Source organism: Tursiops truncatus, chromosome 16 (assembly GCF_011762595.2).
Source record: "Tursiops truncatus isolate mTurTru1 chromosome 16, mTurTru1.mat.Y, whole genome shotgun sequence".
NCBI lineage: Eukaryota > Metazoa > Chordata > Mammalia > Artiodactyla > Delphinidae > Tursiops > Tursiops truncatus.
In genome coordinates, this window is record NC_047049.1 from 58,445,902 (window position 1) to 58,470,918 (window position 25,017).

Consider the following 25,017-nt stretch of genomic DNA (forward strand, 5'->3'; position numbering starts at 1 on the left):
TCTTCTCACTAGTTTCAAATGCCTCACAACAAAAACTTTTCTCAGAGTCCTTGGAGAAAGGCCATTGACCTCATCACCCCTAATTCTCCAAAACTAGTCATAGAATCCTAGAGTTGTAGGGGACCTCAGAAGCCACTTACCCAGTGGGTTTCAAACTTCTTTCAGGGAATTTTTTTAGCCAGGGACTCTTTTTTTTCAACAAAATCTTATGTGGAACCCCAGTATATTAAGCAGTTGCTGGGGCTTGACCATGTAACCCATAGGGTTCTGTGGATTTAAAGTATGGATTTAAAAACCCCTTGCAGTACAAGACTGAATTCTTTTCAAATTTATTTTACAACATCCCATAACAAGCAGGTACTTATTCTTTGTTTCCAAGAGTGTCATCCCTCTTGCATTTAAATACCTCACTTTTATGCCCATCAACAAAGGATTGGTTTAAGAACATGTGGTATATATATATATAATGCAATATTAATCAGTCTTAAAAAAGAATGAAATATTGCCATTTGCAGAAACATGGATGGACCTAGAGATTATCATACTAGGTGAAGCAAGTCAGACAAAGACAAATATCATACGATATCACTTATATGGGGAATCTAAAAAATAATACAAATGAATTTATTGACAAAACAGAAACAGACTCACAGACATAGAAAACAAACTTATGGTTACCAAAGGGGAAAAGGAGGGGGGAAGGGGTAAATTAGGAGTATGGGCTTAACAGATACAAACTATGATACATAAAATAGATAAGCAACAAGGATTTACTGCATAGCACAGGGAACTATATTCAATATCTTGTAATAACCTATAATGGAAAATAGTCTGAAAATATATACAAATATATAACTGAATCACTTTGCTGTACACCTGAAACTAACATAATATTGTGTCAACTATACTTCAATAAAAAGAAAGCCTCGCTTTCAACTGCCCCATTTTCCTCAACTCTGAAGAGTAAGTAACTTTATACTCTAAAATTGCATTCCAAAATTAGGGAGGGAAGCTTCTCTCGTTCAAGGAGAAGTCCCATGGTGTAATTTTCAGAGACTCCAAAGAGAAAGATCAGCAGAATGACAGAGGGTCCGCCTAGTGGGGCTCCTCTGGTGATTATCAGGAAATCCATTTCCTGTGTAAATCCCTGTTCCCCTCTCTGTGGGCATGGCCTGAGTACTGGTGCTTACCAGGGGACCGGCTGCAATGGAACATAGCCACTCTTGGACCCCATGAGGTTGCCATACCACTGCGGCCACGTCAGAGAGGCTGTTGAGGGTAGTGAGGGAGGGAGGGAGAAATGAGGTAGTAGAACCCTCACCCTCTGCCGGGAACAGGTCAGGTTTGTCGTCTTGTTTTTCTGTTTTCCCTTGGGATACCCTAGGGGCCTCCGTGGCAGCCCTGGCCTGTGCTTGTTCTGACGTCTCTCCATCTTCTCACTCCACCTTACATTAATGAATATAAAGTTTCAGCATCTGGAGGTCGGGAACCAAGTTGCCTTGAGGGCTCAGGAATGGCACACTGATGATTAATATGCAAGCCTTGTTACTAGAGTGCAGGCTAGCCATCACTTCTGCTTTTAAGGTGGATGATTTACTGTCATCCACGTGTATACAATCTCATTGCCCTGCCCCACCCTGGGACTTGGAACCAGGCTCTTACCCCGGTGCTTCGAGATAGGAAGTGGCCTTACTCCCCAGCGCCTTACTTCCTGTTGCCCTGAGGAGGGGTGGGGCATGATATTCTGTCACCTCAACCCTTCCCTTCTGCCCTCTGCCCTCCTTCCAGGCAATCTATTAATCCTTTTCCTCTCCTATTCCCTTAATCACCCCCACTGGGCAGTCTGGTTCTCAAACCAGCTCCAAGGGCTGTTGGTTAAGGAAAGGAGAGGAGCCCTCCCTGGGAGCTTTGCTCCACCCACCCCCTCAGGGAGGTGGTCTGGGAGGCTGGGACGCCTCTCAGCCTCTCAGCTGCCTTCTCCGGGCGAGCCAGCCTGCTGACAATGGACGCCCAACTCCCAGTGGGCGTCCTGCTGTAATCAAGACTGAGCTGCAGCAGTTGGCTGAGCTCCGCCCTGCCCAGTAGGGGCTGGCCTCTGACTTGGGGTACAGCTGCCCGGGCAGGTCAGGAACCTGCCCGGCCTGTTTCTCCTCTGCCGAGACAGTTGTGAGCCTCCGTCCTACCATCCTCTGACATTGGCGACAGGAGCCAGGGCCCCAAGGAGTCCCTTCATTCCACAAATATTTACTAAGTGTCTGGGGTAGAGTAAAGAGTGGTGAACAAAACAGGCAGAAGCCCTGCCCTGTTACAATTTAGTGGGAAGGCAAATATTAAACAGATAGCTAACACTCTTCTACTTAGGTACCAGGTACTGTTCTAAGTACTTTACGTGATTTAGTCCATTTAATACTCAAAACTCTGTGAGGTAGTTAGTTACTATTACTCTTCCCAGTTTTCAGATAAGGTAACTGAAGCACAAACTAAGTGACTTGCCGGATGCCACACAGCTGGTCAGTGAGTTGCCCAGAAATCCAAGTCAGGCAGTCTGACCCCGAACTCACTCTTAAGACAGCCATGCTCTTGCTCTACTTCCTCTCATACCAGTAAACATATCATTACACAATGTGATGAGTGCCATAAAATAAAATAAAGGCTGCCTGCAAGAAAATGGGGCTATTTTTTTCTTCCTTCCACTTGCTCTTCTAGCCCACACCGCACAAAGCCTTTTCTAAATGGTTCCCATTTCATCCCTTTCTTAGCTGGCCGGAGAGAGAACATTCTCTCATCTCTAAGGTTGGAGTGCAGGAAGGCAGAGTTCCACCTGCACCCTTCGCCCTGGCCTGGTCTCCCTGAACAAACCGTGCCTGAGGGGTTTTATCTAATAATGGCCCTGATGCTTACACAGTCTAGACTGTCAGCTTCCCGAGGGAAGGCTGCTGAGAGCTGGCTCTGCAGACTGGGGGCGTCTCCCGAGTGTGCAGTGTGACACGGGCTTTTTGACCTTGGCCCTCTCTCCACATCGTGTGCGCCGGACTCGAGTGTGGAGCTTCACCAGAAAACTCGGTGGTCCAGACCCCTACACACTCCCAACACACACACACACACACTCGCACGCACGTTCTGAGCACTTGTAGGGTCCGCCCTGAGACAAGCCCACAGGTCGCGAACCTTTCAGCTCCCTCCGGGCGGCCCAGGGCTGAGACCACCCCCCACCTCCCCTTCGCTCTCCCGCGCGCTGGACCCAGCCCAGGCGGCTCCCTTGGGCGGGGCGGGGCCGGCGGCGGGAGGCCCCTCCCCGGGGGCGGGCCGGGGGCCGGGCGGGGGGGGGGTGCTGGCGGGGCTGGGGGCGGGGCGGGCGGGCGGCGCGGGGGTGTCCCTCCCTCCCTCGCTCTCCCCGGTAAAGTCTCGCGGTGCTGCCGGGCTCAGCCCCGTCTCCTCCTCTTGCTCCCTCGGCCGGTCGGCGGTGACTGTGCACCGACGTCGGCGCGGGCTGCACCGCCGCGTCCGCCCGCCCGCCAGCATGGCCACCACCGCCACCTGCACCCGCTTCACCGACGACTACCAGCTCTTCGAGGAGCTCGGCAAGTACGGCTCGCCTGCCGCCCGCCGGGGCCCCCCCACCCTGCCCCAGCCGCCCGGGCGCTATGCGGCTCCTCGCCCCGCCCCCCGGCCCTGCACCAGCCGCTGCAGCGCCCCCTCGGCCCGCCCCACCCCCAGCCTTTCCCGCCAGCCGCCTCCGGGGGCCCCGTCGCCCCCAGCTCCCTGCCCCGCAGCGCCCTCCGAGCCCTGCAGCAGCTGCCCGGGCTGCTGGACCCCGCGCTGCCGCCGGGACTGCAGCCCCTGGAGCGCTCCTGGGCGCCCCCAGCCCCGCCCCTCCTGCAGCCTTCAGGCGCCCCCATCCCGACCCCACCTGCTCGCTGCCCCCTTCCCACTCAGTTCAGGAGCTCATTGAGCATCCCGTCCTATGTCCCACGCGCCTGGCACTCAGGACCCTCCTCGGCCCTGCAGCTCCAACCCCGCTGCGGTGCCCGGGTGTGGGGGGATGTTTGGTACCCGGCCCCGCCCCCGGCTAGTGCAGCTTCCAGGAACCCAGCCCCACTGCTGGGCAGTGCTGCAGCACCCCCGTCCCCTCCCCCCATCCCTGCAGCGGTCCCGAGAGTCGCGCGCCGCAGCCGCAGCATCCCCCTCCCCTCCGCACTGAGCAGGCCGCTGCAGCAGCCCCAGCCCCCCCATCCCCACCCGCGGCGGCGAGCCCGGCCACTGCAGCCCCCGCCCTGCCCGCCCCCCTAGATGTTTCCAGAGCTGGAGTGTAGAAGCTCCCGTGGGGGACTGGGCGGGGGGGGGGCGCAGACGTAGAGGGAAATATCATGGGGAAGGGGAGCTGTTGATGTCTGAGACCCACAACTGGATCCTCTCTTTCCCTGCTGTCAGTTGAGCCAGGATGCAGTGGGATGAAGCCGGGTGAGGGGGATTTGAGCCTCACTTTCCCCACCTTCCCCCATGGTTGAGGGAGATTTCTCTCTCAGAGGATTATACCCTCTTTCTAATCTCTCCTCCTACCCACAACTATTCCTGCTGAGAAGAGGGCAGGGTCTCTTGCCTTCTCCGGGTCCTCTAGGCCGGGACTGCAGGGCTGTCTGTGAGATGCAGCAGGTGTGTGTTTTAAGCATCTGCCACCAGCTTGATGCACAGCCTGAGGTTAGGGCTGTTGCTTCGCCCAGAACTAGATGTGGGTGTGGGAGTAGGGTGGTCCTCCACCCACATCTGTTGAGTGTCCTGCAGAGGCCACATCCTTCTGCCCCATGTTGGATGGTGATGGGTACTACGCTGGTGTGTGTGTGTGATTTTGACTAAAGATCTAGTGCTGGGAGCATCACTGTCCTCAGACCTGAAGTGTGTTTGCTCCGTTTCCCAGTTCTTTCCCCCTTCTCCCTCCAGGGGTGCTTTCTCTGTGGTCCGCAGGTGTGTGAAGAAAACCTCCACGCAGGAGTATGCAGCAAAAATCATCAATACCAAGAAATTATCTGCCCGGGGTGAGTATTCCCCATCTTGGTCTCTCCCAAGGGTGCCTCCAAGGGCTATGGATTCTTCTGAAGATGCTCCAGGAGCTGGGGATTGTGCGTTTTAGCACTTGGAGAAGCGTTGGAATTTCAGGGTGGGTGGACTTTGAAACCAGGCAAGGAATTGTATGGGGAACAGGTAGAAAAGAATGAAGATGTAAGCGTTGTAGGTTGCTGCTGGGAGGAGTAGTCTGTGAAGGCTCAAAGGAGTTTGGTTTTTATGGAGGTGGAGGATATGGGGAGTGGTGGGTGGCTAGCTCTTCATTTGGGTCATTTGGAGTCTGTGTTTGGGGCAGTGGTAACCACTCCAGGGCTGTCCGAATCCCTGTGCCCCAGTGGGGACTTAAGATGAAAATGCAGTAAGTGAACAGCTCTGACAAATCCAGCCTCCCCCTGCCCAGCAGGCGGCAGAACAGACTCCCAAGGGAAGGGAATCTGTAAACATCAGGGGAGGCTGCTACTGTCGAGGGCTTCTCAGGAACAAATCCTGCCAGATGAACTTGATTGCTTTTTTGATCAAATTACAAAGTTGGTGGTGCAGCAACAGCAGATGCAGTCTGTCCTGGGTGGAGGCTGATGCCTCATGGTCTGGAAATCTCAATGGCCTGGTTGGAGTGGAAGCAGCTTGGCCTCGGGATCTGAGAATTGTGAAGGCCCAGGCCTGAGGGCCTAACTTGTGAGATCCTTCCAAGTACCTGAGGCCAGGAGGGTCAGGCCCTGTCTCTCACACCTTGAACCTACACTCCCTGCACCTTGTATTGGGTGCTTGCCAAACTCACCTCATCTGATAGGTATAGACCCAACAATGTGTGAAGTGCTCTGTGAACAGGTGTGGTGACTATGGAGGTATGTAGATGGGTCAGGTCATCGAGAGCTGCAGGGTGTAGCACCAAGACAAAGGTTATGAGACTTATAGAAAGGAATTAAGACTAGTCAATAGGATGCGATAAATATATTAGGAGCCAGGACAGATGCCCTGGAGAAGATGTGGGCCATGGCCAGTAATGACCTGGGCGTCTCTGGGGTAAGAGATGTAATAGATGTCCCTAAGCATTGGAGAAGCTATAAAATGACATTGGGCTTCTATCATGTCAGTTATTCTGGGACCTGTTTAGCAGGGCTGTGTCTGCCTCCTGGCTGGAAGGGCCTCTCTCCATCCTCACAAGCAGGGATTGTCTTGCTGTCTCCCTCCCAGCCCCTGTCTCTTGCTGTTCCTCTACGTTGGCTATTAAGTTGACTTATTTGTTTGTTTTCTTTCTCTCTGGGTACCTTGAGTTGGAGGCGATGGTTGCCATAGAGATATGTGGGCAGTCAGATGCCCTCCTTCCATGGGGAGGCGGGACAGTGTGGTGGGCTGGACTCTTTGGCAGACATCCTCTGGCCAAGGATGCAGGGCGCAGGCAGGGATGACGGTTTGAGAATGGATACCTCCCCGTGCCCACACAGCATAGCCCTGGTGCATCAGAAATGGGGCTGGTGTCTGGTGTCTCCAGTTAATGATGCAGTGCTTTGCTTTCCTCATCGCACCACTGTCCTCTGACCCAGGGATGAGGGAGGGAGGGAGAGAGAGAGACAGCTGGGAGCTGAACTCTGGGATGAGGATAGCTGTTGTGGTGACTTTGTGGAGCTGCCTGCCTTGGGCCATCATTTTCTACTCCTTCCCTACCCATCTGAACTTCCGTAACCGATGTGATCATGTCCCTTTCCAGTCCTCACCTTTTTTCAACTGTGTCCCGTCTTTCCCAGCTGATATCTTTCTTTCCCTGCCCAAGTGGGATGAGGTTTCATTTCTCTTTGATTTTTTTTCTCCCCAAGAAGATTCTTGTGTAAGATCATATGCTTTAGGCAGCAACTCCCCCTCTCTCGAGATGGTTATGCCAAAACTGGGGCTCTGCTGCGTGGCCTGTGTGCCAGGTTAACTCTGGGACAGAGGTCTGGTCCTGGTTGATAGGCACAGATGCCAACAAGAGAGTTCAGGAATATGTAAGTGCCCGTACTGTTTGGAGGTTGAGAGTGGGAGGGTGTTGTCTTGGAGATGGAGGGAGCCATCCAGGGGCTGTGCTGTAGGTGTGGACGTGGGGGGTGTGAGCTCCTGGGGAGGGTTGGGCCAGTGCCCACTAGGCTGGTGCCCATGGGGTTAGGGAGTGAAGGCCGTGGCTTCCCTGAAGCCTCTCAGTTTACGCTGTATATTTTATAAAGGTGCAGCGGCTGGGGCTGGGTTTCACTCGTCGCTGTCTGTCTGTCTGGGGCTCCACAGGTGTTGGATTTCTGTGTCTGGGAATGTGGTGGGCCCACCAGGGTCATCCATGAGGGTCTGAAGGAGCTTGCTGTGTTTGCTGAGTCTCTCTGCCTGTTATCTTTCTTGTTTGTGATCCTCTGTGCTGCCGAGTGAAAAAGAGCGTATCGGGCTGGTTCTCCTTGGCATCCATGGTAAGGTGGCCCAGGAGGCATGGGGAGAGATCACCTGGTCTTCTGGGGGGTCAGCTCTGGATGGGAATCCTTCTTTTGCTCTGTTGTTTCTTGTCATGGTGGCCTCGGGGGCCCACGGTGGTGGCTGTGCGACAAGACCAGGGATCCCTTGGGCATGAGTTCACGTGGCTGAGCCTTGAGCGCTGTTGTTGTCTGCGGGCCTGTCTACGTAGAGTCACTTGAAGTCACATAACGTCACTCCATTTGCTTTGGAACAGCAGTAGGTGTAGAGTTGGGGCTCTTAAGGGAGCCGGTGGTTCCAAGCTTAGCTCTCAGCTAGGCTGCAGGAGGCATTTAAAATAGGCTTGGATGCAGAGCTAGTGGGCCAGGTGATGGCAATGATAAGTCGTTATTTTAAGATTTAAGAGCACCCCCTCCCCCAGAAGCCTGAGCCCTTATGTCTTTTTTTATTTTTAAATCTTCATATTCTCTTCTTATCTTTATTCATATGCATATAGATTTTCACCTCATGGAGCATAACATTTTATATCCCACTCTCTTGCTTATATCCAAAGCATTTCCCATATTGCTACAGTTGAAGGGCAAATGGTCCTTTCTTTTCTCTACATAGTTCAGGATTTATCTTTGGAGCAGTTCACGTCATAAGAAACTTCTCTATTTGGACCATTTATCTGAATTCCAATTGCTTTCACTATGATGGGATACTTAGCCTTACTAAGAGGTGCTGTTGGTAACAATATTATGAAATCTGTTACAGCACTTGCTTTGCTTATTTATTTATTTAATCTGTATACCCCATGTGAAGAAATTTCTGTTGAAGCTAAATGCAAGCAAAAGCTTTCCCCTTCCCCAGGACCTGGGAGGGTAACGGTAAGGAACCATATCTGTTTCTTTCACTTTGGTGTGGGCGGGGCCGGATACATATTGATACAGCAAAGTGCCTGATACATATTGAGCCTCCTATACTTGTTGAGTGAATGGACTGTGTAACCAGCCTGGTTGCCTTTTGGCTTTGGCGCTCAGGAAACTCATAGCCAAGTTGCTGGATCCCTTGTACCCTGGTGCTGGCTTGGGTTCCCCCTTTCTCATCCATGGAGCCAGGCTGTAGGCCTGACACAGCTGTAGGGGAGGACAGATGAGGTTAAAGACCTGTACTTGGAGAATAAAGCAGGTGGGAGATATAGGAAGACAGTGCAGCTTATCATCTTCCTTCCGTGTCATAAACAGCCTTATAGGGCAATGTTGGGACTTCCTCTAAGCAGCAATTTTCAATTTTAGTGTTCAAGAGGATCACCTTGAAGACTGGCTAAAAATGCACATTCCTGGGCTCTATCCACAGAGATTCTGCTTCAGGAGGTCTAGGGTGTAGCCTCAGAATCTACATTTTTAACAAGTGCCTTAGTGAATTTCATGCAGGTAGACCCTGAGCCACACTTTTAAGAAATGCTGTCTAAAATCAGCGACAGCTGTGACAGTTGCTGTTGCCATGATCTCTGAGATTTCCCAGACACACCTTAGCCCAGCCTTCTCCAGGTGGTGTCTTGGCCGGTATGTGGCCATCTGTGTACATGGGCTGTTCTGTGATTAGAGGCCTGCTTCTGAGCCCCCAGATTGGGGTGTCAGTTCATGTCCAAGGCTGTGGCAAGCTGAGTGGCTGGAGTTGTCGCATGTTGGCCACCAGAAGGGCAAAGACTGTCCCTTTCTGGGTCCAGCTGGCCCTGAGGAGTGAAATAGGATCCCCCTGGGTGGTGCCAGCTAAAAGTCTCCACCCCCTTAGTGGTTGGCCTGAGTAGCCTCCATGACATTTGTGTCCCCTGTGGTATCTCCAAGTGAGACTTTCCTGTTAAGGATGAAGAGAGAGGAGGGTGATACAGCAATGAGGGAGGGGCAGAAGAAAGAGAAATCTATGCAGCACGGGAACGCTGGGACTCTGGGACTTTAGGAAGCATTTAAGAAGATTAGATATTAGATCCAAAACCGTGCTTTCCTCCTGAGGATAAAACAGACCAATTTCTGTTGACAGAGAAATGGGCAACTTGTATATAAGTGAAGGAGCTCCTCTGACCCTTCTCCCTGGGTAGATGAGGAAGCAGCCTGGAGGCCCCTTCTTTGTGCTAAGGGCCAGTTTCATCACACAGTCATGCTTTGAGCTGTGTGACTTAGCTCGCACAACACTGGCCTGCCTCCCTGCCCTCCCACCCCTTCCCAGAGTGACTTGGGGTGCTGGCATCATAGGGTGGAGATGGAGGTTGGAAGGTGGCCCCATCCAAGGTGGCAGTAGGGGAAGCCCTGCTGCTTGCTTCTTCCTGCTGCTTGCTCTGGTCCCTTGTTAGGAGCTGTGCTCCAAGCTTTGAGGCTGTGCTGAAACCCTAGAGGTGAGTGGCTGACCCCATTCTCTGCTGAGGCTGGAGACAGGGAAGGGGAGGAGTGGGTGTGACAGGCTTCTGCCCCATCTCTGTGCTCGCTGCTCTCTGGACAGCCTTGGCGGGCTGACATGGGCCTGATCCCATGGGTGCCAAAAGGGTGGTGACAGGAAGAAATGGGCACTTTGCACCTTCTGAGTGCCTCTCGGCAGAGGCCCTTTGTCTTCTGCCCCTGGCCAGCCAGATCTGTCCCACAGCCAGTGGGGAAACCAAGACACAAAAGATTGGTTTGTTTTGAGATGTAGGCATGCCAGTGATTTTGCCAGTGCTCAGATCCCAGCATCCTTAAGCAGTATGGACTTCACTTACCCTTTGACTCTTCCCTTTAAAACACATATTCTGGGTATTTAGTTCCTGTGATAAATCCTGATATATCACCCCCGTACCTCTCCATCTAGGCCCAGAGCTCTAAGCCCAGTGGAGCAAATCCCTCCTTTCGGCTGGCTAGGTCTTGCTGTCATCTGTAACCACCTCTGTGGGTAGAGACCGCTTTATGATGGGGATATTTCCAGCCACTTCCCCCCAACACCACCTATACTTCCTGGGCTCTATCAGCAGCAGCAGCTTCCCATCTGCTCCCCTCTTTTCTCCTCCCTCTCCTTCCCCTCCCCCTGCTTGCTGCTGCCCTGGGAGGAGCTATTTTTAGGGGCTGCTTCCTGGGATGTTTTACTTGGGGCTGGTTACCATGAAGGAAATGTCACCAAAACAGTGGGCAAAGGCTGCAGGCACCCAGAGCCCTGCCAGGGGCATGGAGAACTCGGCAGCTGACCCTGTTCTGGCCCTTGAGAGTGTCCAGAGGCAGAGCTTTGCCTTCTTGGGGCTTGCTAGTGACCCCATGGGGATTTTCCCTGTCCAAGCTGGCTTGGGAGACTTTCACTATGGGGCACTTCTCGGTGCCTCCCTCCTTTTCCTCCTCAGTTAAAGCTTTTCTTGTCTTAAGATTCAGAGACCAAAGTAGGGCTCAGGTCTTTGTGTCACCCAGTTAAAACTGCTCAAGTTAGGACTGAAGAGAAGGGGGGGACACCAGGTTAAAGGACAGAGCCCCGGGGGTTCACGTGGGCACATTTCAGGCTCCGTCTCACTGTATTCACAGCCCTCAGCTAGTTCCCGGGTGTATGGGTGTGAAGGAATTAGAAGCTGTGGCCCCTGCTCTTACATGATACACAGACTTTGCTGTTAACTGGGGACTTTGCACCTTTAGAGTGAGATTCACAGAGGAATGGATGTGGCATCACAATGTCAGGGTAAGGTCAGTGAGACTGTGGCTTGGGATGCCCACTAGTCAGTGCCCAAGGCCAGGGACTGTTTATAAGCAGCTGCGGAATGTGGATTATGACACCAAATCCCTATGCTGCCCTTGTTTATACTCCTCGGAGCGATATCTACGGGGGGCCTGGAGGGGGGCACTTGGAAGAGCAACAAGAGGAGAGACCCACATTGAGCATCTGAACTCGATAGGCTCTGGGAAGCTTTTCCTAACCCATGTTGGGGCCACAGGCACAGAACTTTGAAATACCCTTTGAAAAGTCAAGGGTGTCATTGAGGTTGGAACCTGGGGAGAGTCCCCATAGCCAGAGCAGGGCTCTGTGTCCTTTCCCACTTACAGTGGGTTGTATGTTTAGGTGGCAGTAGGATCTTAGTTGAAGCTGGTGCTGGCATTCATGGTTTTAGAGAAATGTCACTAAATCAGCCAGCGTGTCTCTGCAGGGCTGTGGAGAATCTGGACGACCCTCCCTGGGCCCCGATCCTGTTGGGGAAGGAAAGTGAATTTGGAGTGGGCATCTCCCCTGGGGTCCTAAGGGAGAGGTGTTTCTAGGGCTCTGCCCCACCTTTGCCACGCACCATCTCCTCACTGTCTGCTTCCTCTTTTCTGCATCTGGTCACTCCTTGCTGCCCTTCTTGTCAAGGGTATTCGGCCTTTGTGGTGCCCTGAACCAAGTCTTGAAGCGCTTGGGCAGAAAGCGGGAGACGTGAGGCCTCCAGGGATCCTTGTGTCCCAGGGCCTGGCTCTGCCCTGGGTGGGCTATTAGGAAAGCCTGAAGCGGGATCTTGATAACGGCCGCTTCTGCTTTCTGCGCCTGTTGCCACCTCTGCTCTTGAGGGGAAATCCTTGCAGAGGGCTATGGTTGGAGCTGGGCTGAAGGCCGGCAGGGGTGGGTCTCTCCATGGCAGTAGCTCACAGGCAGGCAGGAAGTGGCCCTGTGCAAAAGCGGGAAGTGGCCGTTGTCAAACAGGAAGGGGGGGCTGGGCTGTGTGAGGGGGTGGGGATGAGCCCAGTTGAAAGGTGGGTGGGAAGAGGGTCAGCCTTGGAAGGTCTGGGCTGTTCCCTAGGAAGGGCAAACTCAGTGGTCACTGGAAGGAGGGGGCGTCTCAAGGGAGAAGGCTGCCTTTGTGACAAGAGCACTGGCTGATGTTTAATCACCTTGGGATGCCAAGCCAGGACTGGACCTACCACTGTGGACCAGGCCAGTTCAGTGGCCTTACCCCTTTTGGGGCTGGGGATGCGAGTTTACAGGACAGACCTTGCATCTGGAAAAGATGCTCTGCAAACCTTACTTGTTCCTCAAACACCACTGCTGCTGGGGTGGAGCCCTTTGCTTTTTCCCAGACATGGAGCAGCCCTGGAGGGGACAACAGGACCGGAAGTGAGGGGGGAAAGGGACAAGAGACGACAGCTGGAGAGGTGGGGTGCTGGCTGGCTGTGCGAGGAGTAAGGAGTCAGGGAGAGCGTGGTAAGCAGAAACCATACGGCTCATTGAGCAGAGCTTCGGGATGGCAGGGCGCCACAGCCAGCAAGGCTGAGGCCGAGGAAGACCAGGGATCCCACGGGCAGCAGCATTTCCTGGGCTGTCCTCTGTCTGATGAGCCCCTGTTGTTAACCTTCCCCTGTCGGCTCTAGACACAGGTGGGCCACCCCCAAACAGGAGGCTGTGATGGAGCCAGGTCGGAGGGCTCAGTTGCTGTGCTGTGGACCCCATGACTGCCCAGGCTGAGGGAGAGTGGGCCTGACTCTCGTGTCTCTGGTGATGGCCATGGGCACAAGCCCAGCCTGGGAGGTCTCGTCTGTCTTATCACTGGGCCTTTGGAAAGGAGGCTCTCCCTGTGTGCCAGGCACTGTGCTGAGCGTTTACCCAAATACATCATTTAATCCATGAATATCGCTGCCTCCATTTTAGAAGTGAGGAAACTTTTTCCCAAGCTGTGTGCCTGGCTCACTCTCTCACCTCACCTCCTTCGGGTTCTAATCAAACGTCACCTCCTTGCTGAGGTGTTCCCTGACCACCTATTTTAAGTGTCCACTCTCCCACTTCCCTGCTTTATTTTTCTCCATCGCACTTACCACGACATCTAACATACCATCCAGTTGTTCCTGTCTGTCCCTTCCCCTCAGCTCCTCCAGGATATCAGCTTGATGAGGGTGGGGATTGTTATCTCTTTCGTTCACTGCCATATCCCCAGCCTCTGGAGCAGTGCCTGTCACATAGTAGGCCTCAGTAAATATTTTCTGAGTGAATGAATGAGGCTCAGATGGGTTTAATAACTCACCCAACATGGCGGCCCTGAGACTCAGTCTGGGGCTCTCTGACTCCAAAGCTGATGTGTTAATGGCCAGACTCCATGACTAAGGACCCGAGGTTCAGAGGAGACACAGGCCTTGGGCAGAACATGGGGCTCAGCTCCTTGGAGTTAGGGTCGAACTAGGTGACTATCTAGGACCCTCTGGACCCTGGGCAGCTCCTTCAAGGAGCTGGAAGTGTGACTCTGTGTCTCTTCCCTTCTTACTCTGAGTCACTGATAATACGGGTGCCAGAGCACCCGTATTTTTAGTGCTGTTGCTGTTGTGGAACTGTAACTATTAGCCAGTAAGAGTCTTAAGGGAGGAGATGAACATTAATCTTCTGGGCCTTCTCCTCAGCTGCCACCTCCGCATCGCAAGGTACTGTTCTCCCGCACTTGCCCGGGCAGCCAAGCCCGAGAGTTGTGGGTTGGAGGGTGTGAGGTGAGTGGTCAGAGAGAGGGCTGGTAGGTCTTCAGCTTTAGGGTGACTAGCTTGGTACTGCCATCCCACGTCCAGGGATGGAAGGAAGGTGGGGTTGCCCTGACATCCTCTGGCCAGATCTGGAAGATCTGGAAGAAGCAAGGCCCCCTGCAGGGGGGGGAAGGGGGACTAGGCAGGGCTAGTGTTGCTTCCTCAACTGCCTACCTTCTGAAGGTCCCTGGCCCTGAGGGATCCCAGGCAATGTGGGGTTACCTGGAGTTCTCCTGGCTGCATCCTGGTCAGTGGTCATACTGAACTCGAGGATGGGAAGGAAGGCCTGACCCAGATCTTTGGACAGCTGGGATGGATTAGCTGGGCAGCAGGCACTAATCTCTGCCTGTCCCCACGTCCTTCTTCCACAAAGCAGAGCTGTCCCTAGAGGGAAAGTTTAGGACAAAGCTGAGGGTGGTTGGTGAAACAGTAAATGTGAATTCCTTCTCATCTATAATCCGTACATTATCTCAGGCAGGCCTGGGCTTGAAATCACAGTTCTATCCCTTTCCTGCTGTAGGATCTCAGGCAAGTTATTTAACTTCTCTGGGCCTGTTTTATCATCTGTGGAATGGGATAATCAATGCACCTGCCTGGTAAGATGGTTGTGAGGGTCATGGGAGGCTTTACAGAGGCTCTTTGCTATTTAGGTAGAGGTGGATGGGCAGAAGCCCCTACCAAGGGAGGTGGGAATTGTTGGCAGCAATGGATGGGAAGGTACCTGCCTGGACCTGGGGAAGTTGAGGTGAACCGGACTATGCCCCCCAAAGCCTGGAGTCTTTACTTAATACTCTCACTTTTCTTTATCTTGTCATCACATCATAGCAATGAGAAAGAGGGCTCTAGGCTCAGACCACCTGTATCCACTGCCTGTCTGTGGGACCTTGGCCAGGTTACTTGAACCTTTTAAGCCTCAGTTTCCTCCTTTACAGTGTAGTGGAAGTAATCAGATCCTCCACTTCACGGGGTTTCTGTGAGGATGAAATAAGATACTCCGTGCCTCTGCGTGGCATATAGTAAATGCTTCATAAATAATAGTTTTTACTACTACTGTCAATGTTATTGACAAACCGTTATTAAGCCTCTGATATGGAAGGAACTCTAGGAAGCATCACGCAGAGAGGACCCACCCTTTGAAAAGCTTGTGACCGAAAGATTTAATGTGTGATTTAATGTGTGATGTGAGAATTATAAGAGGTGCTGTGGGAGATGGGGGTGGGTCATGGGGAGAGAAGTCACAGACTACCATGAGGAACAGGGAAGACTCTGTGAAGCAGGTGACTTTGGCAGGATTCCAGCAAGTAGAGCTGGGGGGTAGGGTGGGCAGGGCTTCTAGGCCACCTTGCTTTGAGTAGTAGCAGCCTCTCTTTCTACTTCCTGGAGCTCTGCCTTCCCGGGGAAGGAACTGACCAAACACAGCTTGCTTAGATTTGTGGGCTCTTGGATTCTGGTCATTTCACCAAAGCAGAGTAACCCCAGAGCCTGCGTGCCAAGAGGTCAGAGCTCCCAGCAGTGGACAGCCAAGAGGATCCTGGGGAGAAGCAGGATTTCTGCAAAATAGGCATCATAATACTAGCAACCTCATAGCATTGTTATGAGACTAAATTAAAATATGTATCTGCCTGGTGTAGAAGTAAGCTCTCAATAAATGTTAGCTAGTATTATTATTATTTTCAAATCATCGCCATCTTCATTGTCAGCATCATTATGTTGCAGGGTTGCCATGAAGACTGTATTAGAGAATATATGCAGCACTCCTAGCGCAATATCTGGTCTTATAGTAGGTGTTCAATAAAACTTAGCCATTATTATTAGTATTTCCAACAAGGAAGAGATTCTGGACACACTGGCCCAGTGAAATCCCTGCTGTGGTGGAAAGAGCACTACAGTTTTAGTTAAAGACCTGGCTTCATATCCTGGCTCTGCCACTCACTAACTTGGGAAGCTTTCCTAAGGCACTTCATCAGGAAAAGATTGTCATTAATACCTGTCTCCAGAATTGCCGTGACGTGATGTATTAATTCAGCAAATTGTAAAAAGGGCATAGTTGGTGCCTAAGAATTGAAAGCATATGAATAGCCAGGCGGCCACAAATAGAGTGGGTGTTTGATGGCTTTTGTTTTCTCTCTTCTGCTCTTAGATCACCAGAAACTAGAACGTGAGGCCCGGATATGCCGACTTTTGAAGCATCCAAACATTGGTAAGTGCCCTTACATAGGGTATTTCTTGGGCATTTTGTGGAAGTTGGAGAGAACAGAAATCCACTGTTTTTGTGTAGGGAACCACTTCTGTCCCTGGGCCTTTGCCTGGTGTCTTTTTTTGCCCAAGCAGGATAGCAGCCATGTATTGCTCAGAATTCTGGGGTGTTCTAGTTCAGAGACCTGAGTGTCTCCATCCCTGTGGTGCCATCTCAGGGCTGGGAGTGAGGTATCAGAATATGTTTCAGACTCGCTTTCTTCCCCTCTCCTTCCGTCTTTGGGCTGAGGTCCAGGTCCTCGGCGTGTGAGGCTCTGGGCTAGTAGCCTGCCAGCATCCCTCACCAGGGGCCTTCCATGGCCATCATAAAAGGGTCCGGATTTTGTTTCTGGACTTGAAAAAGTTTTGTTCCTGTTGCGGTGTCGTGCACACTCTGGGGGTTTCCATGGTGCTCCCGTTTGTATTCCCCGGAGCCGGGAAAGCAAGCTGCCCACCCGCCTGGCTTCTCTGGAGATGGGATGGCAGGAGCCACTTGGATGGTGAAGGAGAAAAATAAGAGGATTTCTCCCTGCTCCCACCCTGACACGGGGGACAGGAGCACATTGTTGGTTGTTGTAAAGCCGAGGAGGTTTGCCTGCCACAACCCACTCCGGCTCCGTTTTACATTGTTCAGCTGAAGTAGTCTTTGCCAAAAACGCTGGCCCCAATTCGGTGCTTCTTGCAGAGGGAACAGAAACTGGGCTGGCTGCAGTGTCTGAGCAGAAGCCCCGGGCTTGACTTGAGGCAGAGCAGGGAGCATCTCCTAGGTTTTCCCTGAAAGCTGTGATCATCACAAAGGACAACACGTTTTCCGCGCTCCTCAGGCACGGCCTCAATATCGGGGCTCCCACAGTGCCCTGGAGGCCTCCCACTCCGCTGGGTTGGCAGCTGGGGCTGTAAGGCGACTTGCCGAAGCTCGATGCTTCCTCCAGAGCTACTCAGCCTCCAGCTTCCCAGATCTCGGGCTGGAATGCTCACCGGGAGCTCTTAACGTAGGAGAGTGAGGTCGTACTCCAGCCCAAGGGGAGAGGAGCTGTGAGGTAACCAGAACTGCAACCATGCAGGGCTTTATAGATGGCAATCAGCAGCTTGGATTACACCCGAAGCAGATTGGCATAGCTGGTGCTCAGCTCTGCCTGGTGCAGTCTTCCACAGAGCCAGAACTTCTCAGCCCACAAGTCCTGGGTTTGGAACTACCGGAGCTCTCTGAAGTTAGACCCTCACCTGCAAACAGGATGGTGGGGACCAAAGTGTTGCCTTAGGTAGAAGAGAAATGATGAGAGGAGCAGCTAAAACAGCAGGCACAAACTCAGGCGTGTTTTGTTTGGCCGGCTCAGTGGTTTAAAAATATTTTTATTGTTTGCCAGTATTTTAAAACGAGATTTCACACTTTGAAAAAAATTCTATTTCCCAATCTTTCAAATCAGAAGGTTTGGCTCTGCTGAGCCCACATCCATTATGTGGCCGGAATCAGCTGGGGCTGGGCAGTGGCTGCCCCTTCAGCCCGCTGGCCACTGTTTTTGCTGTTATCTCACATTTGTACTGCCTACCTGGTCCCTCTAGGCTTTGTGAGCTTGTGACCTCTGACCTAGCAGTTGCAGAGCAGGAGGAAAAAAGAACGTGGGTGACTAAAGCCATCCATGAGCACAGAAGCATTTTGGTGTTCCAGTCCCGGGTCTCAGGGTCTGCGGACGGCAACTTCCTTTCCTTATGTCCCAGGTGACCAACTCGTAGAGCAATGATGAATTGTCCTCCTGGAGGGAGGAGAACAAGGGGTGGGGTAGATGATGCAGGAGGCAGAACCATGTCTGCATTACCTGTGACACGGGCATGGTTGACCACAGCAGGGTTAGGGTAGGATGAAGACAGTCGAGAATCAACCGGCAAGTACAAAACTGGGATTCTAGCTGAATAATGCCCGAGCCTTCTTTTTATGTTTTCTTTTAAATTAGATATATACTTTTTGACCTTTTAGACTTTACTTGGTTTGGTAGCCCCCCACCCCTGCTGTTTTTTCTTTTTAACCACCTGCCCCCAGCTCAGAATTAAGGCAGATGGAGTGACCATGTACCCCAGCCATCTGCTCTGTTCGGGAGGGAGCAGGACCCAGGGAAGGCCAGGCAAGGCACACTCCCTTTGTCAGCGTCTGATCTCCTAGAACTGTGCTTCCGTTTCACGACTGCTCCCAGATCCTGGGCGTGTTGGTCTGAGGCCCTATTTTGGGGTCAAGAGCAGGGGGAGGGAAGGGTGAGTCAGGACCGTGTCCTGGCAGAGCGGGCTAGCCAGGCTATCTGGCGTCCAGTGGGAACCAGGACTCCTGGAGATGTGGGAGAGCTGCAGGTCCAGGAGGCGGGGTTGCCATGGAGTCTGACCTGGCTTGTGGCAGAAGAGGAGGCAGTTTGGTCCCCTTAATTCAGTATTCATCTCCTCTCTCCACTGCTCCATCCTTCAGAGCTGTGGCCCTTTTGGCTCTAGCCTCTAACTCCGTCCCTCAGGGATACAAGTGGACCAGCCCAAGAGTGGTGCAGAACTGAGGAAGCTGAGAGCAGAGAGCATATGGTCCACCTCTGGTTATTGTCAGACCCTTAGGCACTTGAATTCAGAAGGGTATTTGGTACAAGGAGCCAGGCACCCCCAGTTTTTTTCCCTGATAGGTATTCTGCCCCAGGAGTTGAAAGCCTGTTGGAAGAGCGAACCCTAACGTAAACCATGGACTCTGGGCGATAATGATATGTCAGTGTAGGCTCATCAGCTGTAGCAAATGCACTGCTCCGGTGGGGATGTTGATGTTGGGGGACGCTGTGCGTGTGTGGGGACAGGGGGTAGGTGGGAGCTCTCTGTACTTTACTCTCAGTTTTGCTATGAACCCAAAATCGCTCTAAAAGGTAAAGTCTGTTTTTTTTTTTGAAGCCTGTTGGTTCTGAGGCATCCTGCAGGACCTGAAACAGCCCTGGGAGAGTGGCCGGAGGCATGGAGTTGAGAGGAGGAAACGGCAGTAGTGCTAATCATCTAAAGTCTGAGTGAAGTGTCTTCTACCTGTGCTCTGCTTGCTCTCTGCTCTAAATTCCTCTAATGAATAGACTCTGTCTTCCTTCGTGCTGAGCTGCCCCAGCAGTTTCATCACAGTCTAGCATTGTGGTTTAGAGCAGCACTTCTCAAACTTTCATGTGCTCGTGAATCACTTAGGGATTGTGTTAAAATTCAGATTCTGATTCAGTAGGTCTGGGGTGGACCTGAGCTTCCTTACATCTCCTGCTGATGCTCACGCTGCTTATCCATGGACTGCACGTGGAGAAGCAAAGGTCTGTGGCTTTAGAGTCAAGTCCTCTAGGTTTGAATCTGGGATTTGCTGGTTAGCTGTGACCTCGGCACATGGTTTCACCCCCCTGTGCCTCCGTTTTGTCACCTGTGCCTCTACGTGGAGTTGTTTTGAAAAGGTTCAGTAAGCAAAGGAGGCCTAGGAAATAAATGGAAATGATGAAAATGGAGATTCCAGCTCCCAGAGGTGACCCCTCCTAGACTCCCAGACCCAAATCAGTTCGCAAGTTATTCAAGCCTGGCTGCGTTTTACCTTGGGCCCAGGGTCCATACAGCTAATAGTAAGTGTAGCAAAAGCGGTTGTAAAGAAAGAGAAGGAAACATTGGATCATAACTGAGCAGCTCCCAAATCCCTGCCCACCCGCTTCTGGAGGACAGCGTTCATCCCTCACCAGCCCATGGGATGACAGGACCTCCTTCCCACTGTGTTATTTCCATGGATATGAACAGTGATACTTTGTCAGTGCTTTTTTGACCAAAGTTTGTTAGTTAAAATGTGGCATACTGTTGGTGGCTTTTAAAGAATTGGAAACAGCCACAAAATTTGGGTTGTGGCTTTGTCAGTACTTGAAGGTATGAGACATCGAGGGGTTTTTTTGGCCTGTTCTTCCTTCCACAGTTTGTAAAGAACAATAATTAGGTTTATCACTGTAATGCAGTAACTGCTTCATACTCCTTTTCCAGATCTTCCTGTCTAGAGTTGGTCTGGTCCTCCTAGGCCTTCGTACCCTCTCATGACTGTGGAATGGCCTGGGTGTTGGATTGTTTTTTTCCCCATGCATCCATAGCATCCTTTACTTCTCCCTGACAGCCCTCAGCACAGTACCGCTTGGTTACGCATTTGTGCAAGTGCTTCTTTAAAGCCCGTCTTCCCCGATCCCCCAGAGGCTGCGCGGTGGCAGAGCTGGGTTTCCCTTGTTCACAGCTGTGTCCGTGGCATGTACAGTCACGCCTGCTTCAGGGAGGTGCTGAATGGACACTGCTGAGTGAATCAGAATGGCCAGGGCTAGTGGGGACAGGTTGGAGCTCCTTTGCCTAAGAGGATGGAGAAAGTGACTCCCTGGCAGGCAGTTCCACAAAATCAGGGATCTTGCTGTCAGTTTGCCTTGTCCTCAAGTCTCAGCTCTGCCTCTCAGTATAACTTTGGGTGAGTTTCTTTTGGAGCCACCGTTTCCTGTCCTGTTAGACGGAGGTGATAGAAGTACCTACTCGACAGAGCTAACGCAAGGGTTCAGTCAAATAACATGTGTAAAAGCACTTGGCACAACGCCGAGCACATTGAAACAGCTCAGCTACGAGTTAGGTATTGTAATTTGGATCATTAATATCAAGAATCTGCTAGGTTGGCAGTTAGAGTGGTGCATTCAAGTTTCTTGTCTTGTTCTCAGTCCTGTGTTAATTTTCTTTACAAATGGAAACAAAAAGATAGCAGTCTTGCTCAGCGATGGAGCCTTCCACACCTGTCCCTCCTCGTCTTGGTGGTTGCCATGCTCTGAGACACACATCAAAGCCATTCTCTGGGTTGGGTGGCCTGGGAGGATTAGTCTTCCTTTGCTGCTCTGCTCTTCTGATTCCCCTCCCAGCTTCCTCCCACCTGGGCTCCGTGTGTGGCCTTTCTGGAGAAGGGCAAGTTCCAGTGACTCCCTGTCTGGGCAGAGGCATGGGTGCCTGCCCTTTTTGCCCTGTTCTCAGCCCTGCTGTGCTGGGTTCGGGGGGTGGGTCTGGGGGCAGGGATCCTGGGGAGGCAGGGCCAGGCGGCAGGACTCCCCGGGGAGTGGCTGTTAGCATCGTACCTGCTGCCCTGTCAGTGCATCGTCCTGCTGCTGTTGGTCACCTCCCTAATGAAGCTGGTCTTCAGCTTCTGGGACAGCTGATTTCCAGGGGATTATTTGTATTACACACTTTAATGCTTTTTAGTAGCAAATTTTTAATTAAATGGAAAGTCCTCTTGGAAGCAAGGGAGCAGCAGCTGCAGCAGGACTCAGCATGAGACACCAACTCCTGCCAGAGACCCACAAGTGAGGAGGGAGGGTGGCAGGGCTTTGGGGGAGCTCGCTTGAGCGTGCCTGGCTCAGTTAGGGTGGAAGGGAGGCAGGGGTTTGGCTATGGCTCCTTCCTTATGTCCCCCACAGGCCTAGAGAAGTATGAGCTTATGTGCCCGAGCATAGGAGAGAATCATTTGAGGAGGAGGGGTTTTAGAAGTACCACCTGCCTTTGATCCCATTGGTAAATTGCAGAAACACTGAGTTCTGGGGGAATTTTGGGGTGAGTAACCAGATCAGATCTAATAAGGTTGGCAATATGAAGTATAAACAATTGTCAGGCCCTGGTTCTAGCCCTGGCAGGCCCGAGTCCTCATTTGTCAAGTGAGGAAAACCACGGGGCTCTAGTGATGGCTGAGTGCCTGTATTTTACATTCGGCTGATCTTGCTTTGGTGGGAAGGGTACGTAGGAAAGTGCCTCAGCCCTGATGAAACGCTCTCATACTGGAAACGGTAGTTGTCATTTGAGCTGGTTGGGGCCGGACATGGAAGAGACACTGTGATTTCTTTGTATCCAAGAACTTCACTGGTTGGTTTGGTGTCAGGCCATTCTTGAAGTGCTCTGCAAGGTGCTCCTGGAACTGCTGAGGGATGGAGTGAAGGTCAAACAGAAGAAGCCCTTTGGAACATAGGCTCCCCATCAAGAGAGTGCAGGTGAGGGAAGGGACAGGAGCAGCTAGGATGGTTGGCCAAAACAAAGTTGTGTTTGCAGTAGAATGATGCTCAGGGGTTGGCATTTAACCCCGAGGTGGCTTTGTGGGCACAGGCTTGAAGAGGAGACCTCAGAAGACATTAGGTTGAGCTTTTGCCCACGAGCTCTGGAGGTGGGGAGTGGGAAGGGATTCTGCTCGCCAGCCTTTTCTTGCAGCCTTCACTGCAGCTCCATGCAGTAGCCTCTGGGAGCCGTCTTTGATGCTGTTGTAGGCACATTCATGAGTGGTTTCTCTCCGGGCTCCATTGCTTTGTTGCCGGGGTGTGTGGGCTACTCCACATTTCTTATAGGAAACAATGATATGGACCAGTCTTTGGAGTCAGAAAGAGCTGGGTTCACATTTGGACCCACTACATCTTTGGCCTTTGGCAAGATACTGTATGTCCCTGAGCGTCCAGTGTCCTCATCTGTGGAATGGGAGTAATACTTATCTCGGGGTGGTCATCAGGAATAATAAACTCTTTGAAGGCCAGTACTGTGTCCTTCCTAAATCCCGCCATCTACCACAGGGTCCAACACCCAGTAGTCACTCAGTAAATGCTTGTAGCGTAAGTAATGTACGCAAAGAGCCTAATACAAGGCCTGGCACGTAGTGAGCACTTAATAAATGGTTATTGTTGTCGTCGCCTGAATCTGTGTGTTGCCTCCCGTGCTCACCATCCGTCATCCTCCCTCCACGCACCTCCCTGCTGGGCTCTGCCTTTCCCACTTCTTCCCCTCCCTCTAATTCTTCTGTTCCCATCTACTCCAGGCTCTCAGGCTCTCCCATCTTGTCATTCTCTGTCCCCCTGCAGTCTGTGTCTCTCGGTGCTGCTCGCTTTGCGTTGCACCCTCACGTGTCATATCCCAGGACTACCTTCTCTGGGACCAGCCCCCTCTGGGAAGAAGGTTCTTGCTTTTCTCCGTCCTATCTTACTTCTTAGCCACAAAGCTTCTGTCTCTCGCCTACACTGTAGGCAGTCTGAGGTGGCGACCAGAGCGCTGGACCTGGGGTCTGGTCGTCTCTGCTTTGTGGCCATGTTGCCTTGGACCGGGGCTGCTGGGCGTCTGCCCATTCTCAGGAGAGAGCCTGTGGGGCTGACAGGACGGGGCAGGGCTGGGGTGGCCAAGGAGGAGAGGAGTAGGATTTCCAGGTTTTCTCTCTGTTAATCTCTGTCCCCATCTCCTCTCTTGCAGTACGCCTCCATGACAGTATTTCTGAAGAAGGGTTTCACTACCTCGTGTTTGACCTGTAAGTGCCGCTTTCTGAGGGTGTGGGGGCCTTTCCCTCCAGCCGGCTCAAGAGGAAGGCTTGGAAAAAAGGCCTAAACTGGGTCTTCAGCCTCTGCCGAGGGTCCCCCTCCTTTGCCCATGGAGAGGGGTTTGATTTTGAACTTCCTCTGGTAATGGGCAGGTTGCCGAGGGTCTCCTTGCTCACTCCGTATCTCCCCCGGGCTCTGAACCCCGGGATGGCATTGCTCTTGCATTTCTGTTCAGCAGCACACCTTGTGCAGATGCTTTTTTCTTGTTTCTTGGTGTGTTGTCCTTAGTGGAGAAATAGAACATAGGTCTTTGCATGACCTTAAAAATTCTGGGAAATTGAAGGTACCTTTTATTAGTCATAAACTAGGCTCCCATTGGTCTCTCCTCCACTTTGGTTACGGTTTAATTTCTTAAAAGTGGCTCTTCACCTCCTAGAAATGCCTCTTTGGTATTTTCCGGGTTGGGTCTCTGTGTCCTTGGTCTCATTATTCTTCAACTTCAGTGGTAGGTCTGTCATTCTTGGGCAGCTTTATCTTCGTATTCAGATTGGTCTCAAATAAAGCTATGACTGTTTGAGTAGGTTGATTATTTTCTCTTAGATGCCTGTATATTCATCTTTACCAGAGTATTAGCTAATCTATAGGTTACAGAAACAGAAATGTGCAGGGGGAAGGGAGGGCCCATGTTGTCCCAAGGAGAAACTCCATGTCATTGAAGGACTGGCGTGCTCTGGGCTCTCAGACAAAATGCATGTAGAGCTGACACTTCTCTAAAGCTGTTGTACAGTGTGACCTGTTACCTGTTGGATGCTGGGGTTGGACACCTGACCTGCCTCCTCTGACCCTCTTTGTTGGTTGCAGTGTTACCGGTGGGGAGCTGTTTGAAGACATTGTGGCCAGAGAATACTACAGTGAAGCTGATGCCAGGTGAGATGAGGGCCCTGGGGGCCAGGCGTCCTGCCTGTTTGAATCGTCTTTGGGGGAGATCAGAAGAGCTCTTACCTGGACAAGGATTCTGTAGAGCTGGACTCAGGCTACATTCCGTGGGTATTGTTAGGAGTTAATAATTCAGCACTCCCAGATCAGTTTTTTTGCAAAGCTCTTACATATCTCCTTTACGCCGTCACACCAGAAATACCTTTTCTTTGCACCACCGCCTACTCACAAGGGCCCAAGGACCCTCCCTATCCCTGCTTCTTTCTTTTGACAAATCCTGCTGCATAACGAGGCATCCTGGGGATGATCCAGAGATGGAGAAAACATGGTTTGTGTCCCAAAGGAGTGTAAATGTCTGGGTTAATAATCCAACCGGGGAACCTTCCTGAGAGATTTCAGCCTGAATCACCTTGTGTCTTGACCACCATCACCAGCCCCCATGTGGGGCTCCGCAGGCTAGAGGACCATTCCTCGGCCATACCCTTCAGCCCCCAGCCCTCCAGGAAGCCCTGGCAGCTCCTCCGTGTGACACAGCAGAATTCCTCCCACACCGCAGCTCTGGGGCGCTTGTTTGGCCTGCCTTTCCTTCC

General features: G+C 52.0%; 1 protein-coding gene across 32 annotated transcripts in view; it reads left to right on the forward strand.

Moving 5' to 3' along the window:
• Positions 1 to 3,412: 3,412 nt before the first annotated feature.
• The window catches only part of CAMK2G (calcium/calmodulin dependent protein kinase II gamma), a 54,266-nt gene continuing 32,661 nt past the window's right edge, over positions 3,413 to 25,017 (forward strand). For 12 of the 32 annotated variants that reach the window (XM_073793455.1, XM_073793457.1, XM_073793459.1 and 9 more), the window contains exons 1-5: positions 3,420 to 3,585; positions 4,939 to 5,033; positions 16,084 to 16,143; positions 23,427 to 23,481; positions 24,353 to 24,418. In XM_073793455.1, coding sequence (XP_073649556.1) covers positions 3,521 to 3,585; positions 4,939 to 5,033; positions 16,084 to 16,143; positions 23,427 to 23,481; positions 24,353 to 24,418 — 341 coding nt within the window. In that variant the 5' untranslated portion in view covers positions 3,420 to 3,520. Of the gene's footprint in view, positions 3,586 to 4,938; positions 5,034 to 16,083; positions 16,144 to 23,426; positions 23,482 to 24,352; positions 24,419 to 25,017 lie in introns of all 32 variants that reach the window. The other 20 variants (XM_033842274.2, XM_073793450.1, XM_073793453.1 and 17 more) reach the window with 8 other exon arrangements.